This window comes from Diabrotica undecimpunctata, chromosome 3 (assembly GCF_040954645.1).
Source record: "Diabrotica undecimpunctata isolate CICGRU chromosome 3, icDiaUnde3, whole genome shotgun sequence".
Classification (NCBI taxonomy): domain Eukaryota; kingdom Metazoa; phylum Arthropoda; class Insecta; order Coleoptera; family Chrysomelidae; genus Diabrotica; species Diabrotica undecimpunctata.
In genome coordinates this window covers 89,429,558-89,448,240 of record NC_092805.1, presented here as the reverse complement: position 1 = coordinate 89,448,240, position 18,683 = coordinate 89,429,558, and the positions used below count along the sequence as shown (strand labels likewise).

The following is an 18,683-nucleotide window of genomic DNA, read 5'->3' as shown; positions in this document are numbered from 1 at the left end:
AGAGATGATTGAAAAGAACGAATCACTCATATCGATGAACCTTGTGAAATGTATCTCATCTTCACGGTGCTTGCAAGTTGCAGATCATTCAAGTGCGGGTCTGACTTTTCTCTTCTCTAAATATTAGTTTGAATTTGAATCAATTTAAATACTTTTATATTTCAAAGATATTGCTATAATAGAAACTACAGTTTATTAATAATATGTGGGTACTTAAAAATGTCTTTCTAGTTCCCGATAGTTTAATTTACAATTGATTACATTTAATAAATAGATTGAATCGTATATTCGGGTTTTAAGAAAATTTATACATTACTTGCTTTTTGTTAAACAAGCCTAAATAAGTTTTATTTTAAACTTTCATAGTTTCAGGTCTATATACATACAATTTCCTATGTCAATTTAGGAAAGATGTTATGACGGACCTGTATTCGATGTAAGTGTCAATTTTTAGTAACATTTCATGTTTTCCCAAATAGTGAAGGCTGTGTGTGTGTTGGGTTGCGATGTCGGATATAGGAAGTGGTGATGAAGGTTCAAGCTCGCAAAGTAAGTGCTTGAAATTATAAGAAAATGTATTATTAACATTGTGAGGTTTTCATTTACTTTAAAAACAAACCATACCCCCTGCCCTTATGGACTTCTCTTTAACTTGCATTTGCGATTTTGACAAGTCTACCAAAATGGCGAATGGATTGTTCTCTTTGAAAATTTTTCGATTTTTGATTATATACTCAAGGAAACGTGCAATATATTTTTGCCCCAACGAAGGTTTTTAAAGTACAGGTTTGTTTAAATAGTTATGGAAGAATTGGGTCATAAAGTGTGTCAAAATTACCGCAAAAGACCTGCATAAGTTAAATATTGTCGTAGTCTATTAATGACCTTGGCCAACGTCGATTGGGTTGCCTTTTACTCCAACCAAACGTCAAATCATGGCAAAATGAACCTTATAGGACGGTTTGGTGTTTTTGATCAATTTTTATAAAAATCTGCTAGCTCTAATCGCGAATGTTAAAAGTTGTGGTCAAATATTATAAGATATAATAAAATATTGTGTATTTTTGTTTAAAATCGTGATTTTCTTTCAGAATATCACCAGGGAATGGAGCAGGGAAGTGAATATGATTCTGGTAAGTACCTGAGTAGTATATTACATGTAAAAAAGAAGTTTATTTCATCCAGTACGAAAAATAATCTAATTGCATCACGATTAAGATTATAAACTTATCAGCTTTTGACGATCACTTTATGAATGAAGTGCTTAGCTGATGACTCATTGGATTCCAGGAAATTCATAGTAACTTCTACTATAGAATTCTCATCAATATGATTCATAACTAGTTGAACCAATTCCTTTGCCGGTAGTGTAGCTATTTGTGTAAATTATTTGCAAAATGTTATCAAGTGAATGGACTTTGGGCAAAATTCAATATTGGCAAGATCCCAGTATGTGATTCTTTGACCTGATTATACCTATTTTAGTGATCCAAACATTAAGTGTTGTTATATTCTTTTTCCAAAATGTGATTTCCAAATGGAAGTAGTAAGTGTTACAGATTTGGTTGAATGAAAAAATGTTTAAATCTCTTCGATCAAAATATTTTGAATCTTCTATCATTAATAATAACAATTGTTTAAATATTTTAATTACATTTTCGGAAGTAAGTATGTCTGTTTATAAAAATAATAAATTTTAATATTAATCTTTGTTTATTACCACTTGAAAAATATTAATGTTTCAAGTTTCTTTGTTTGATAATAATTTGGAAAGATATGTTTTGTATTATTATTTACATAACCTATATTTCAACAATTTTTATACTTTTTAATTTATCAATAATTTATTTTAAAAATTTATAGAGTATAAATAAAGTATTTTTTACCTTTCATCAAAAAAAAACTTTTTTTTTTGAATAAACTTCCAACTTTTATGCATTGTTTTCTACATTTACATCTTTAGAAAAACTTCTAAATTTCTTTTTGTGTTTCCTGTTATCATCAATGTCTCAGATCCATAACATATTATTGGTCTAGTGATGGTTTTAGAGACTTTAATGTTTGATTTATGATGTACAGTTTTGGAGTGGAATATCTCAGTCAGCAAGAACTAATCTTTGTTCCCTTTCAATATTATTTTTCGATTTCTTCTTCTGTTCCTGCTGTATTAAATTCAATTCTTAGATATGTGAAGCTTTTCACTGCTTCAACATTGCCCTCTACTCTTAATTTGATTTGTAGTTCTTTTGCTCTTGACTGTATTAGTGTTTTTGTAATTTTTATGTTTATTTTATAGATATTGTTTTCTCTGACATTCAGTCTCATAACATTCAAGAGCCAGATTGAACAGTATTACGGACAACCCATCGTAATATTTTACACCTTGAATCATTTCAAAGCTTCGAGTACAGTCTGTCCCAAACCCTTCTTTCAGTGCGTCACTAATTTTGACGTCATATAAGATTTTAAGAATGTCGAGAATTATTGCATGACATTTCAGTTAAATCTGACAGTTGAAGAATCGTAATCGTCTAAATGTGAAAAGGTTATTTTTTGAAAATGTATAGTAAAAACTTTAAGAATTCAATTTTTTTTTAAATTTACTTATTAGAGGTCCCGTTTTGATTGTGCATTATATTGGAACGGCAGTTTGTCATAATCCCTATTCTATACATTCCAAGGAAAGTGCTTAATTAGCTAAGATTTATTTATGTATTTATTATTATTTATTCCAAGTACTATGGCTAAAATGTATAGTATTTAAACTACTAATATGAATATTGTTTAGAATAATTTAAAACTTACTTCACTAACGTCAGAAACTGGTAATAAAGTTGTCCCAGCCTCTTTTCCTAATCGAAAATAATTTAATAATTTTAATATTAGTCTTTGTTCATTCTCGGTATATCTCGGCATATTTAAAATATTTTTATGGCAATAAATACAAAATTAAATTTTTACTGTAAAATGTCTGAAAATAATACTAACCTGGGATGACAATTATTATTTTATCAGTTGACACTGTCAAAGTACTGTCACTATTGAGACCATCTGCGTCAAATTATATTTATGCGCATCATTGATTGGATATCTATTTAGCGTATTGTAAACTCCAACCAATTATATATCTGTAATTCGCTTTAATATGCAAATACCCGTGAATGATACATAATTTTCTAAGTTCTATGTATAATAATCACAGACTCACGTTTTTTTCTGTCACTTCTAGCTTAATGCGTTAGAGAGAATTCAATTAACTGTGACGCACTGAAAGAAGGGTTTGGGATGAACTATATGTTCATTCTGTATTTGGACCATTGCTATTGTTGAATCTATTGTCACTTTTACTTGTTGGATATATTTCAAGGGTATCTTTAAGCTTTTTAACATGATATATAGCAGGCTTCTCTTATTGAGTCATAGGCCTGCTTAAAATCAACCAATATATTAGCAACATAATACAGTGTTACCATGATTTTTTAAACTTTATTTTACAGTTAAAAGAGTTAACCTATTGTTGACCTCCCTTGATGAAAGCTTTTTTATGTTGCCTGATAATATTTTCAAAGGTGGAGATGGATATGAAGATTTTATAAACTGAGCACAAGTGGGTTAATGATAATATTCACACTTATATTTATCCCTCCTTTTGTAGATTGTACAAATAATTCCCGTTTTTTCAATTGCTAGTAATTTTCCCTTCATTCCATACCTTAGTTATCAGTTCATGCTTATTGCTATGTGTTCCCCACATAATTTAAACAGTTCGGAGGGAAGATTATTAAATCGCGGCTCCTTGATGTTTTCTGGCATCTGTAGTGTTTGTTTGACCTCTTCAATAGCCATGATTGCTATCACTTTGTCTCCTGCCCCGTTTTGTTGAAAATCCACAGAATGGTAATTTTTTTGTGTTCCTAGCAGAGCTTGAAAATAGGTTTTCCAAACTGATTTTACTTCTTTTGATTGGTTAATTATCTGTATCCTATCTGTTCCATTACCAGTATCTTATCATTTTCGAATTTGATTTCTCTCTTTCTCTTGAAAAAAACATGTGTGAATAAATGAAGGTAGACAAAAGACAGACATTTATGCCTTCTAGTACATAATATGCAATCCTCCCTAATACTACGAGGCCTATACTATATAATGGGACAAACTAAAATACATGCAAAATTCAGATATTTGACAGTTTATTTTTTATACAGGTTTAATAATATAATACAGGATAGGTTTAATCAGTAACATAAAACAAAATATACTTCTTCACGTGTCATATCAGAATTATCTGATGTTGGCGATCACCTTGCGAAGACTTCTAGAAAATATACTTACTCTAACAAAAATAATTAATAATAAAGGATGTTTATTTTGTTGGCAACTAAATATTGGGACTAAGACAAATATTTATATTAAAACTGGAGCAGAATCTCCCTCATACTTTATGACCGCTCAAATTCAGTTGGGCATTTACTTAACTAAAGATCTGCAGTGTCCAGAGGTAAATTCATTGCAAATTTGCTCTATTTTGGCTTTAAGTTCGTGTAATGTTAACTGTGGGCTATTCATTACTGTCTGTTTCATTTTATGCTACATTGTTTCAATGACATTTATTTCAGGACTGTTAGAAGGCCAAGAAAGGACATTTATATTGTGGTTTCCATACCAGTTGTTTGTGGTTCTGACTGTATGATAGGCCGCTTTGTCCTGCTGAAACATATTCCTGCCAGAATTTTATTACACAGTACTTGACAGTAGGCTATTTTCAGGTATTTGTTGATATTTCGCTTCATTTATGGTACCTTCAATAAATTAAAAAGCCCTGCCCTTTTAGTTAAGTAAAGTAAATTTACGCATTCTTCATTGTTTAATTCTAAATGAGCCATTTCTATCACTTTGCAAAAGTGCCAATAATTACAAATAATGACAATTATGACATATTCATACATGACCTGCTAAAATAAAACAATAAATAACATATACATTATTAAACAACAATTATCTCTAAAAGTATTAACATATAGGGAATCCTAATACTATTTGAAAGACAACTGATTTCTTTTTTTTTAATTATAAATTACAGGGTGTTTCATTTAAAATTATTGACTTACTATGATTTGAAGTTTAAAGAAATGACATATCATTTGTGAATGCCCTGTATTTATAAATTCGATTTTGATGTAAATTACTGAAAGAACATTACCTATTCTTTGTGTGCAAAAGTTTTCAAGGGTTATGTTTCTAAATGGATCAGCTATTTAACTTTGAAAAGTTTGTCTTTGTCAAAATTTTTGAAAAAAGAAATAAATAAAAAAATATGAAGTTTTGACCTATGGAACTTTATATAAATTTTATCTAGAATCTTGGATAAAACCATCTGATCATGAGTTTGCCTTACAGATGTAGGACAGTAATCAACAAACATGGAGGTCATACACTATACTAACTTAACCTAAAGGCTACTTTGTTGGGAGTTAAGGGGCAACAAATTAGTTTTTTATTTTTTTTTTGTTACCCTTTTTTGACTTAAGGAGTTCTCTTTGAATTTTCTTAAGAGCTATTCCGATAATTCTAAGAAAAAATGTTTATTTTATATTCGGGACACCAGACACAAAAGGAATAAGACAGTATCTATCATTATAATTTACCCAAATCCTAAATGCCCTATCAAAATAAAAGGTTACATCGATATTAGGAGAACAGGGACACACTTTTCTTTTAAAAATTTAATTAAAGAGTTGTAAATATCTACAGAGCCAAGTGATAATAAATATAGTATGTTACAAGGAGCTGCTATTTTATATTTTAATAAATCATTTATAAGTTTGGATGAGTAGACTGTATTTTTAGAACAACCAAAAAATATATGATCTAAATAACCTTATTCTCCACAATGCTCACATTTGTCATCATCCAAAACCTGTATTTTAAATAAGTGTTTTGGATAACATGCGTGTCAGAATCTTATTCTAATAATGGAAGTTATGTGCATCCTGGAAGCTCTACAAGACTTGTACCAAGGAAATTTGGGAATATTTGGCTGAATTAACGAGTATCTATTTTGGTTCAAAAAACAGTATTTCTTCCACTGGTAGCTCTACTCTTTGGGACACTTGTTTATAACTTTTTATTAAAAATTTAATTACATAGTTATTTCAGAAGTGATTCCAACAATTTTTATATTAAGGGGTTATCTTTTGTCTAATAAAATAGAACAATTATATGGCATTGGAACTATGAAAGAAAGTCTTATTACTTTAATTAACAAAAGGTTTTCCATTGATGAGTCCAAATATTGTTTTACCATTTCTAATATTTTAGATCCCATATAGTAAAACATTTTTTTTTAAGTAATACTAGAGTTGCAGCTATTAAAATCAATATCGATGAGTCTGAATCTGAAAAACATGATAGGGATGGCGTGGTTATTATTAGTAAAGATGAGAACGAAGTTACCTTTAACTGTTAGACAAAAAAGAGCAAGGATAAATATAAAAGAACGATTCTTCACAAAAATCATCTTTCACACTGTGAAACTGCTACGATGACTTTGTATTACTTTCAACAGCCACATCCTCTGCGAGTGGTTCGAAAGCCAACATATTCCATGAAGTTTACTCTGAAATGCCGATTATTGATAAAAAGTCAAGGCTCAATTGAGTTGACTGGAATTCCTACCGGATCACGATCATTTACTAAGGATGTTTGTACCCAACTCATAGTTAAATGGAATTAAATTTTGGAAACGTTTCTATATAATATAACAAAAATATATGAGAAACTAAGTAATCAGTAAAGCTATATTTACTGTTAGTTGTGGAACAGGCTTCAGAATACAGAGTCAGGATAAGTCAGAAGGCTTCAGAGTCAATTAAGTTGTAACAATTTATTACAATTTGTGAACAATTGAACATTTGTAACAATTAATTAAGTTAAATTTTGTGTAACATATTTATACATTTTAAGAACCTAATAAATGGTCCGGAACTAAACTGTCTTTGATTTACATATTTAGGACAGTCTATCAAGAAGTGCTTTATACTGTCTACTGTACTGCATGTTTCGCATTTTGGAGGTTCACTATTTGAGAAGAGATAGGCGTGAGTATACCTACAGTGTCCAAGTCTTAGACGTGTAATAATAGTTTGTCATCTTCTACTTCTGGCTGTGGACTTCCATGAAAAAATGTCACTTTTGATGGTTCTGAGTTTCGAACTAGAGTCATTCCACTCCCGATTCCACGCACTTAACACCTTATTTTTAAAATAAACTTTTAGATCGCCTGCGACACTCCGACACTCTGTTTCTGATGCGTCACTGGTGTTTCACCAATTAGATGGAGCATAGCAAGGCGATGGAAAAATCCATCAATATTCCACTGAAGTAGAGACTTGAATTTTAATGTTGGCTTAATTGAGATGTGTCACTTTCCGCGTCCGATGCCTCACTGCCAAGATAATTATGGATTTTTTTTCTTATGGACGGGAATTTACGTTTTATGGATCTTTCCTTTAAATGAGGGTAAACTTGACTGAGCATATGGGACAAAGCTGATAGGTCTGTGGTATATTCTTGAATTGTGGTTATAGGATCTGTTGATCCCGTGGTATTCATTAGGAACATGTTAAGGTCGATTCAAACACATCAGTGCCGTCACAGTCCCGGCGCCGAACCGGTCCCGTCTGGTCACAGAACTATTCGTTCTTCTATTCGCACAAACCCGAAATGCATTAGTCTTCGGCGACCAATCTGTTGAAAAGATGGAAAGTTTCTCGGATGAAGAATTAGCAAATATTATTTCCTGCCAAATATTATTTTTTTTAAATTAATGTCCATGTATTGTACATGCGACAAATCATATAAAACATATTTTCTCACACATTCTATTAATTGTTCGTCAATAATTTTATTTTGTTCACTTGTACCGCCCGTCATGTTCCCGGCAAAACCAAAAAATTCGTCGCTGAGATTATAAAATCGGCCGGGCGATAGACGTGTCGAAACCTGACTGCTGGGAAACTGTTCGTCAACTGATGAATGTGAATGCCGGCGGCATATTTCTAATAAAGAATATTTTGTATGACGGATTGTTCGGTTCGGCGCCGGGACTGTGACGAGACGTGACTGATGTGTTTGAAGCGACCTTTAAGTTGATCAAAGTTTAGAGGGAAAGGTAGAGGGTGATTTTCTGTGAAATTTTTAGCAGGGTCAAGTAAGACAGAAAATGAGCATTCAGAAGTGCTTGCTGAACTAATTTTAGCTTTTTTAGATTTTGCTTGGACTTTAGGTGGTGGAAAAATGTTACATTCTTTTGAAGATGGATCTGCTTTAGGTGAAATAATTTCATCAAAGTTACGTTTTGGTTGATAAATTATGTGACTGTCCTTATTTGATGCATCTACTTTGTTCGGTATCTCCGGGATATTAGAAATAGACATTTGTTCACACCGAGAAGGGTTTGGGTCATTGGGTGCTTGCAAGGATATATTTGTTGCGCTGGATACTGATGCTATATTGTTCTGGTTGGGGTTTAGTTGAGTTAGTGGTTCGGAGCTAGTGGTTACCTAAAAAGGTAATTTACTTGCCTACTAGAGATATAACTCTGTATTTCGGTTTTCAATTAAATGTCCTGAAAAGTAATAAGGACACTATCCTGACGGGTAGATGTCCAAAGGTTTAAATGTGAGCACAGAGTGGCTACAAACCAAACAGGACACCCAAAAAAACCAAACCAAAACTTTCTGCTACTTCTTCCCAAAAAAACTTTTTTAAGCCATTTAAACCCAAGTGTCTTTAACCAACGTCAGAACAGAAGTGCGCGATGGCCACTTGTTTTGATTCAGCTAAGCATGTTTGTCAAAATCTCCGCTTGGGGTCGCTGTTTAATACCAACTTAGAATTTAAAATTTAAGAAAATATTAAGGGGATCTGGATTTTAAATTTTTATTTAAAGTGATTAAAGAATTATTGAAGTGACGGACTCGTTACACACTATTTGTTTATTGGATAAATACATACATATGCGATTATTAGATAATCTAGAAGAGAAGATTATATTTTTCGGTTGAATTATATTTCCAAGTAGGAGAAGGTAGTCTTAAAGTTTGGTGTTTTTTAAGGCACTAAAGATAATTGCTTGGGACTTTAAAGGAAATTGCACTCTCGACGCTGCCAAAGAGGATGACTGCGATGCGTTTATTTGACTTTGATGGTCTTGTATTGTAGAACTGTTGTGTGATTCCATGATTGAATTCATTTCATTTCGATAAACGTTAAGTGAAAAGTAAGTCCGATTTTAATGCTAATTTAACTGGATATTATGTAAAGAGTTTGTACACTTCAATATATTACTGAGATTCACAATTTATAACTTATTAAACTTTGTTAATGTTAAAAATATTCGGAGCCCACATTGAATACAACATTATAGTTATCGATGCAGAACCGAACTCCCAGACAGATAAATTGTCATTGTATACTGGGTGTACCAATCAGACTATGTTTTTCCCAAAGTTCGCAATCCCCTATGGAATATTCTAGCATTTATAAAATACTGAAATTAAAACCCAACTATAGGCTCAGGTTTTCTTAACATATTGTTTTTTGATTCATTCGCTTATGTTGGACCATAAAAAAGTTAGGTACTTTAACAACTAGCCATGTTTTTCATCAATAAATACTCATTTTTTGCTTAGTATAATAAACAAGCCTAAAGTAGTCTATGAGAAATTAACAATTTGATATGTGTCAAATTGTTGACAGTCAAAAAAAGTGTCTGCTTTGTGAAAATTAGTAAATTTATTATATATATATATATATATATATATATATATATATATATATATATATACACTGAAGACGACCAATAGTCAGAAATACGTATATATATTTTATTATATTTTTCTCTTTTTATTGCGAGCTATGCCGATATCTTTTACCTTTATTTTACTATTAACTCGCATTATCCTTTTTCTGATATATATATATATATATATATATATATATATATATATATATATATATATATATATATATATATATATATATATATATATCATCATCATCATCATCATGTGCAGCTTTATCAACCGTTTCCAATTACGGTGCAGCCTCCCTTATTTCAATGTTATTTTATGTTCTTATTATTATTCGACGATGTCTTAGTTATACGTTGTTCTAATAATTTGCGCTCATTTGCGCCCATATTTTTCTATCTTGTGCTATTCGAGACCACGTTGTTCCTGTTAATTTTCTAATATCATAATCCCATCTGAGATTTGGGCGCCCCTTTGGTCTCTTAGCGTTCCTGGGGTACCACATAGTTGTTCTAGTGGTCCATCTGTTATCTGTTCTTCTTGCCATATGTCCTGCCCATTGCCATTTCAGGGATTTTATTCTTTGGATTACATCAGTCACCTGGGTTTGCCTCCGTATCCATTCAATTCTTTTACGATCCCTCTTTGTTATCCCTAGCATACATCTTTCCATTGCTCTTTGAGTTACTTGGAGTTTCGACGTTATTTCTCTCTTTAATATCCAAGTTTCACATCCATATGTCAAGACGGGTAATATGCATTGATCAAATACTCTCTTCTTGAGGTATAGTGGCATTTTGGACTTGAAGACTATGGAATTTCGTCCGAATGCTGACCACGCTTGTTTTATTCGTCTGTTGATTTCGGGAAGTAGTGATCCCGATTTATATATATATTTATATATATGATATGATCTTTTTTGGATACAACACACGCTCTCCTTAGAAAATCCATTTCTACTACTTCTGCCCCATAAGTCATAATAGGCCCTACCAAGGTTTGATAGATTGTCAATTTCGTTTCTTGTTTCATAATATCTTTAGACCATAGTAGAGAGTTTAGAATGTTTACCGTTTTTTTTCCCTGCTGCGTTCTGTTTTCGATATCTCTTTTGCTAGTGCCTTCTTTAGATATTATAGATCAGAGATATTTATATTCATTGCATGTTTTTGTGTTTCTAATTTCTAACTCTGGATCTTCTTCATCATCTCCTATTTTAAGATACTCTGTCTTTGACATATTCATTTTGAGGCCCCATTTTTCATATTCTTTCTTTAGTTTTCTAAACATGTAGTCCATGCCTATCTCATCATTCGCTACGACTACCTGATCATCTGCGAAAAATAAAGTTGTTAGACATTTACCAACGCCTATGTCTATTCCCATTCCGGATACTTGTTTCATCCACTGCTCTAGTGATGATTGAATATATATTTTAAATAAGGTCGGAGATATACAACATCCTTGTTTAAGCCCCTTTGTTATTGGAAATGATTCAGATATAAAGTTTCCTTCTTTAACGACACTTCTTGCATTTTTGTATATATTTGCGATAGCATCTACATACTCTATACTGAGACCTACTTTCGTCAATGTTTGAAACAGTTTTTTCAAAGGTACCATATCGTATGCCTTCTCTAAATCTACAAACAATAGGTGGGTAGATAGATAACTTGCCTTCCGGTTTTTCGATTACCTTCTGCAGAACGAATATACCATCAGATCACGATCTTCTGGCACGAAATCCATTTTGTTCTTCTATGTCTTCGTATTCTGATTCTATTCGTTCTTTTATTATCCGACCGTACAACCTCCCCACTGAGCTGATAAGTTATTCGCCCATAATTAGAGCAGTTGCGTTTATCCCCTTTCTTGAATATTGAGCTGATGTATCCAACATTCCAATCATCAGGGATATTTTGTCCTTTTAACCATTTGTTAAATAGTTGAACCAACATCTCATGTAATATTTTTGGTTCATACTTTACCAACTCAATCGGGATGTCTCCAGGTCCTGCTGATTTACCGTTTTTAGATCTTTTGAGGGCATCGCTTAACTCTCCCGTTGTTATCTCAATTACTTGTGTATGTTTGGATATTTCTTCTATGTCGATCTCTTGGAATTTACATCTATCCTCTGTCAGTAAGGCCTCATAATGGTGTTTCCACTGTTTCAGATCTATTAACTGTACGTTAGATTTTTCCTTTCCTTCCCTCCGGAGAGACTTATCACCTTCCACGCTTGTCCAACTCTTGTTCCACCCATATACCTATCCACCTCTGCATATCTTCGATCCCACATCTCATTTTTACTTTTCACTACTTCTATTTTTACATATCTTGATTAATTATTAATTTATTAATTTTTATATATATCTTGTAATCTTCCTTCTTTTTCGTTGACATCTATTTCTGATAAGCAGTTCTCTTCTTGTTTACTAACGTTTGCATATTCTCCGACCACCATTCTTGATTTTTTGTTTCATGTTTGTCTTTATACCCCAAAGCTTCACTTGCAGCCTCATGAATGCATTTTTTAAGTTGTTGGTATAATTCTTCTGCTGATATATTTTCTCGATTCACATTTTGTAATTTTGTAGCCAGTCGTAATTTGTAAAGAAATTTTGTTGAATCTTCTTTTAAGCTTTCTAGGTTATATTTAGGGGATGTTACTTCTGGTCCCTTTTCTAAATTCTGTAATTAAGTGTTATTGTTTTTGCGATAGTTAACTATCACGTTGGCCATAAGTAAACGATGGTCGGATCCACTTTCTGATTCACGGTATAGCCTTGTCAGTTGTTTTCAGCTGGGAAACTTGATGTTGGATTACATAGTCGATTATCGAGCGTAGATTCATAGTAGGTTTTATGCATGTAAATTTTTGGATGTCTATGTTGAAAAAATCCATTCATAATTTTGAGAGACATTGTTTCACAAAAATCTCTAAGACGCATTCCGTTGTAATTGGTTATTTGTTCCCCATATCTTCCCACGACTCTGTTATTTTCTTCTCTCACTACTCTGACGTTTAAATTTCCCAGTATAAAAATTTCTCAGTTTTCTTTAACTTTAAAGAGTATTTCATTAATCTTGTTGTAGAAATCGTCTTTACTTTCTGGATCTGCATCTTCATTTGTGGCATACACTCCGACAATTACGATGTTGTGCCCATTCTTTTTCATTTACAGTATTTGCAGTTGTTCATTTACTTCAGTCCACGATTTAATATTGTTTTTAAGATTTTTTCGAATGACAATAGACTTCTTTCTTAGCTCTGTTATCTTTACTCATTCCAATGTTGATATGTATATATTCTCCTATCTTTCTGTTTCCTTTTCCCTTTTTCTTGGTCTCGGTGAGAATACATATATCTATTTTTCTTTCCACTAATTCTTTGAATACTTCTGCTTGTTTGGTTCTAAGTCCTTGTACATTCCATGTAGCCAATATCATTTTCCTTTTCTGTTGCATTGGTCGTCTTTATTTTGATCCATCCCTTGTATTCCGAGGCTTTTGGTCGAAATTTTTAGCATTTATTTTTTTGACAACGGATGAGTTGCTAGCCCATCGCCTCAACCCTCCTCCTTTATCCGGGCTTAGGACCTGCACCGGCATTTACTAAGCTACTCAATCCACCCAGCACTTACCGGAGGCGGAGTTAAAAATTTATTATTTAAAGTTTCAATTAAGTCCGGAATTTTTTTTGTTGTTTGGTGGAAATGGAACGTGCTACAAGGAATTTGACCCGTGATGAGTGTGTTCAAGCAGTGACCTTACATAGCGAAGGACTTAGCTATCATATGATCGGTGGGAGGTTGGGAGAATTTCCCGTATTGTTCAACGCTTTAGAGAAATGCACGACTATGTGGTTCGGGAAATCGTTCTGTTTTCAGATGAATCCAGATTTTGCCTCTATAGTTCCGATCGACGTTTGAGTAATCCGACGACCAAATGAGCGTTATGCCCAGTGCAACAACATACGTAAAACGACCTTATTTAATGGAGCGTCTATAGTGTCTTTTGGAGGAATTTATTTAACAGTGCGGACAAATCTTGTTCCTTTACGTAGAAGTTCTTTAAACAGTTAAAGGTACATAACTGATATTTTATCTGAGCATGTTGTACCTTTCGTTCCTTATATTGGTAATAATTTGTTGCTAATTCAGGATAATGCAGTCCTCACGTTGCACGAACTGTAACCGAATACTTACAACAGGTAAATCTTCGAACCCGATCGAACATTTGTGTGACATAATTAGCAGAACACCACGACAGCGTTTGCCACTTCCTAGAAAATTACAGATAAGATCGAAGCCTTCGAAATGTGGGTCTATAGAAGAATTCTACGCGTGTCCTAGAAAGAACATAGAACCAACCTGTCAATTCTGGAAGAGCTTCATATAGAAGACAGGCTATTAAAAAAAGTAAACCGGGCGTATCTAATTTACTTCGGCCACATTTATTATGTGGTACACGGTAATGTACTTCTTACGTTATGCTAATAACGTTTTGCATTATAACAGTACATATCTCTTTTATTATTGAAGATAAGTGAATAAACCAAAAAACAGAATGTTAAGAAAGCCTAAGGCTACAATTGAGTTTTAGTTTCAATATTTTATAAATTCTAGAATATTCCACAGGGTGTTCCGAACTTAGAGAAAAAAACAGTATGATTGTTACACCCGATGTACAATGACATTTACCTATCTAGCAACAATATTATCACAGTGATATTCATAAAGAATAAGGCTATAATATATTAAAAAAATCACTCAAATCGGACAACAGGTCTAGGAAATTCGAGACATCAAAAATGTCCCAATTTTAAGGTGGCGCGTTAATTTTGCTGCTCAGTGTATTTTGGTGTTGGTGGAGGTCTCAGATTCAATTAGAAATTTGGAACTGCAATGGTTCTTTAGTCTCCATAGTATTTTAACTCATCATCTTCCAATGCTATGGAAATATTATAAAATTTGTAGGAAATATAGTAAAAAACCTATCTGCTCACAGAATTTTTTAAATTTCTCTTTGGTTTCTTTATACAAAATTTCAGTGTGTTAAGTATTTAAGATTTTTGAATATTGTAATAAAAACTAATATTAACACGTTTGCTGCCAAATACGAGATATCAAAGTACTTAAAATGTTAACTTTTTGAAACCAACTATGAGTTAACACTCATTAGTAATTTATCTCTTAATCGCGGAATACGTAATTTCTTTTACTATACATGTATTTTTTAGGCTAGCTGGCGTTAGAAATAGGAAATAAATGAAACTATTTGGGTCATATAAGGTTATTAAAATTGGAAAGTGTACAATAGATATGGCGGTTAAATCAAATTAAAAAGAAATTATATTTATGTGTAAGTAGCTACAACAATATTTTCATCCTGATATATATTATAAAAAGTCTCTAGACATAAAACTGATTTCTTCACTTTCTGTGCAGGAAATAGTTTTCTTCATAGTTGGGTCAAAAATATCGGGTTTCTCTGCTTGTCTTTTTGACTAAATTTTTCTGAGTTGATGCAAAAAGTTGTGAATAGTGTAAAAAGCTTTTAGGTTGTTTAGAATTCGACAATTTTGACTAAAAGATATGTAGTAAACTAAATTGGCGTGAGAGAACATGTTATTAAATCAGTTGACAGCAAACGTGTTATTATTAACGTGTAATAGTATGACTATATGTCAGTCACGTGGCCCTCACTCCCTCGTAGAGGGAAAATTCACTCATCTCATACCTACAGTATCAAAAGGTTTGATATCGTAGGTATCTAACTATTAAGACACATGCTGTATTAAAGGGATTGAGCCAATTCCCTGTGGAAGTTTTATCAGACATGCTTCCCTGCGAATGGTCGATCGCCCACTCCCTCTAAAAGGAAAATTTTAAAGGAATAATTTAAAGAATTTTCTTTTATCGTAAAACTATAATCAACCAAGTCTGTAATACTGTTTTACTGTTTTACTGTTTTACTTAAAAAAAAGAATTTTCTTTTATCGTAAAACTATAATCAACCAAGTCTGTAATACTGTTCTCTTTGCAACGTAATTTAGCATCATTGCTTTAAATTAATATTTACTCATAAAACTGAAATTTCAGGTCAGCAGCAAGTCGAGCAAGAGCTCGCTACCAAGATGTTGCAGATCCAAAGTAAACGTTTTTACTTAGATGTAAAACAGAATCGCCGAGGCCGCTTCATTAAGGTTGCCGAGGTAGGTATATTTATAATTATTGTTTTAATAAAACAGTATTAAAAGCATAAAGCTAATATATAAAATATATCTTTTGTTTATTCTTGACAACCAAAGTGAAATATGCTCCAGTTCTGTGGTTAGTGAGAGGTGGCAATACATTGTAAAGCTCCATTAATTTCTAAGATGATTAGCTCTTTAGTACGGAACTATCTCTTTTGAATAGTAAAGATTTTAAATTTACTTTTTATTGCATTCAAGCAGAATACACTGTTGACTAAACCATTAAAAGATCAAGACTTTTGTAAATAATATGTCATAAACATTAAATGGGACTGCAACGAAGAAGTGAAGATATGAGTAGCAATAGCTATAAATACTCCTTTAGGTCTCCGTATTCGCGTCCTAAAATGCTACATATTGCAAATAATAATGTACGGTAGCGAGACCTGGTCACTTAAAGTAAGATCGCTAAACACTATTGAATCTTTCGAAATGTGGTGTCTCAGAAGGTTGCTTAAAATTCCATGGGTCGACCATATTACAAATTGAGAGGTCTTAAGAACTAATAGCCAAAGAGAACTTGCGACAGAGAACTAAACCGCGAAAGGTCTCATATTTCTAAGTATATTTTAAGAGGCGACAAATATAATCTTTTAAAAATCATTTTAATGGTCAAAATTGAAGGTGGGAGCTGACCAGGACACAAATCACACTTATGGTTTAGAGACATAAGAAACTGGTGCGACATACCTGATATCAATATAAACATAAGAAGAGCAGAAGAAGGATCTTTACGCATAATCCAACCAACATAAATTTGTAGTTACTTTTACTGTGCATTAACTAAAATAATTTTTGACTAAAAGTGTAAAGTTTTTTTTCTATAGTAGCCCTGAAGAAATCTTCCTCTCCAAAAGACCTATTGGTATTCTCTTATTATCTTTTCTTTGTAGCATCCTATCAGGTTTGTTAATAATGTCAACAGAAATTTATAATGATATTACATCCAATAGTTTTGTACCTATGTGCGAGGATTGATCCCCGTGCTCTCCAAAAGAGTTATTTATATTTTCCTATTATATTTTCCTTGTAGCATCCTATCAAGTATACCAATAATTGAGAAAGAATCTTATTCAACAGTGTTGAATAAAATTCTCTGTGCGATAATTAATCTTGCGCCGCCCCTGATCAATTTTTAGGTCAAAACAATTATTTATCTTCACGTTGCATTGTGACATGTTATGGATAGACTCACTGTAGAAAATTACAAGTCTGAACCTGTAAAGTTTACTTATCGTAGATGCCCGAATTCAAGAGAGTCACATCTCATGATCAAAATGGATCGTGTCTACGAGTGGTGATTAAATACAATTCAAATTCATAAATATTTGGAGGATACATTAGGGTAATCTATAGTATCATATGACATAAGGAAAAGGTGGCGTCGTGATTTTAAATGTGATAGATAGTTGTATGCAGACAAACGTGCAGGTGGAACGTTCACAACGACTATTTCACTAGAGAATTTTAAAAACGTTCATGATCTTGTGTTGTAAGTTAGACCAATAATGAATATATTTGTCTGCTAAAAAGGTACCAAGAATGTTTACAGATACACACAAGCAAACTCAAAAATAAATTCGTAGTTATCTTTATATCCAGTATAGACAAGACCAAGAAGACTTTCGTACAAGATTACATCGACCATGATTGATTAAAAGGGGAAATTAACAGAAAAAAAATACCACTATTAGTAAGTCAATAAACTATCTAGGATACATTTTAACAATATAACTACCCTCTGAAAGTTGGGAGCCAATGTGTAACAATAAAACTCATTTCTTTGACAGCCTATTGTTTTCGCTCCGTCCAGCTCAGTCTCTCAAGTGTAAAAACGTGTTACATTAATTGCAAATCTGAAAAATGAGTTTGTCTGGGACAAATAAAACAGGATATTAACTAATAATATTTATTGTACATTAAAAAAATAAAATGAAGTTTTAATATCACAATAAAAGTAAATCCTACCCATAACTTTACACAAATTTGAAATTGAAACTTATGGTTTCATGTAGTTGACAGGATAACTTGTGGAGATGTCGGGGAAACTCGTTGTAGTTTCAAGCAGTTATTGAGTTTTGCATGGTAACTGCTATGCTGCTGCAGTTGCTATCCCGGGTGTGGTTCACCACGAAGCTTCACGAAATTCCACCCAACAAGGGGTAGCTAACAAGAAAAATTTATTTAGGCCAAAAGAACTAAAATGATAAACCTTGTGTTTGCGACTGCATACGTTTTAAAGATTTTCTTGTCATAGTAAAAATAATTTTTTTGAAAAGACGTAGCTGATGGCAATGATAATTAAATGAATATAATAATTTTTAAAATAAATTACGTATATAAAAGTTGGAAATAAAACATGGTTTGGAGATTAACTTAATGACAATTGTATTAAACAAGTCAAAAAGAATGAAAGAAATCATCAAAAAAGATATAAAAACATAAGAAAGGACATTTGTACTCATCCAGAGAACAGATTTAACGATGTAAATGAATTAACTAGCAGAAGTCGCTTTTTAAGTAGATAAACAATATTAAAAAAATAATTCCATATTCCATAAATCCAATACTATATTGAAGTAAAACCAAGATGACAGAAGTCAAGAGTA

The 18,683-nt window shown here is 32.3% G+C and overlaps 1 protein-coding gene across 2 annotated transcripts in view; it reads left to right on the top strand.

The window, feature by feature from the left end:
- The first annotated feature begins 439 nt into the window (after positions 1 to 439).
- The window catches only part of Pur-alpha (Purine-rich binding protein-alpha), a 39,257-nt gene continuing 21,013 nt past the window's right edge, over positions 440 to 18,683 (top strand). Inside the window, exons 1-3 of one of the 2 annotated variants that reach the window (XM_072526264.1) lie at positions 440 to 549; positions 1,092 to 1,133; positions 15,920 to 16,032. In XM_072526264.1, coding sequence (XP_072382365.1) covers positions 507 to 549; positions 1,092 to 1,133; positions 15,920 to 16,032 — 198 coding nt within the window. In that variant the 5' untranslated portion in view covers positions 440 to 506. Of the gene's footprint in view, positions 550 to 1,091; positions 1,134 to 1,320; positions 1,450 to 15,919; positions 16,033 to 18,683 lie in introns of those variants that run through there. The other variant, XM_072526265.1, reaches the window with a different exon arrangement.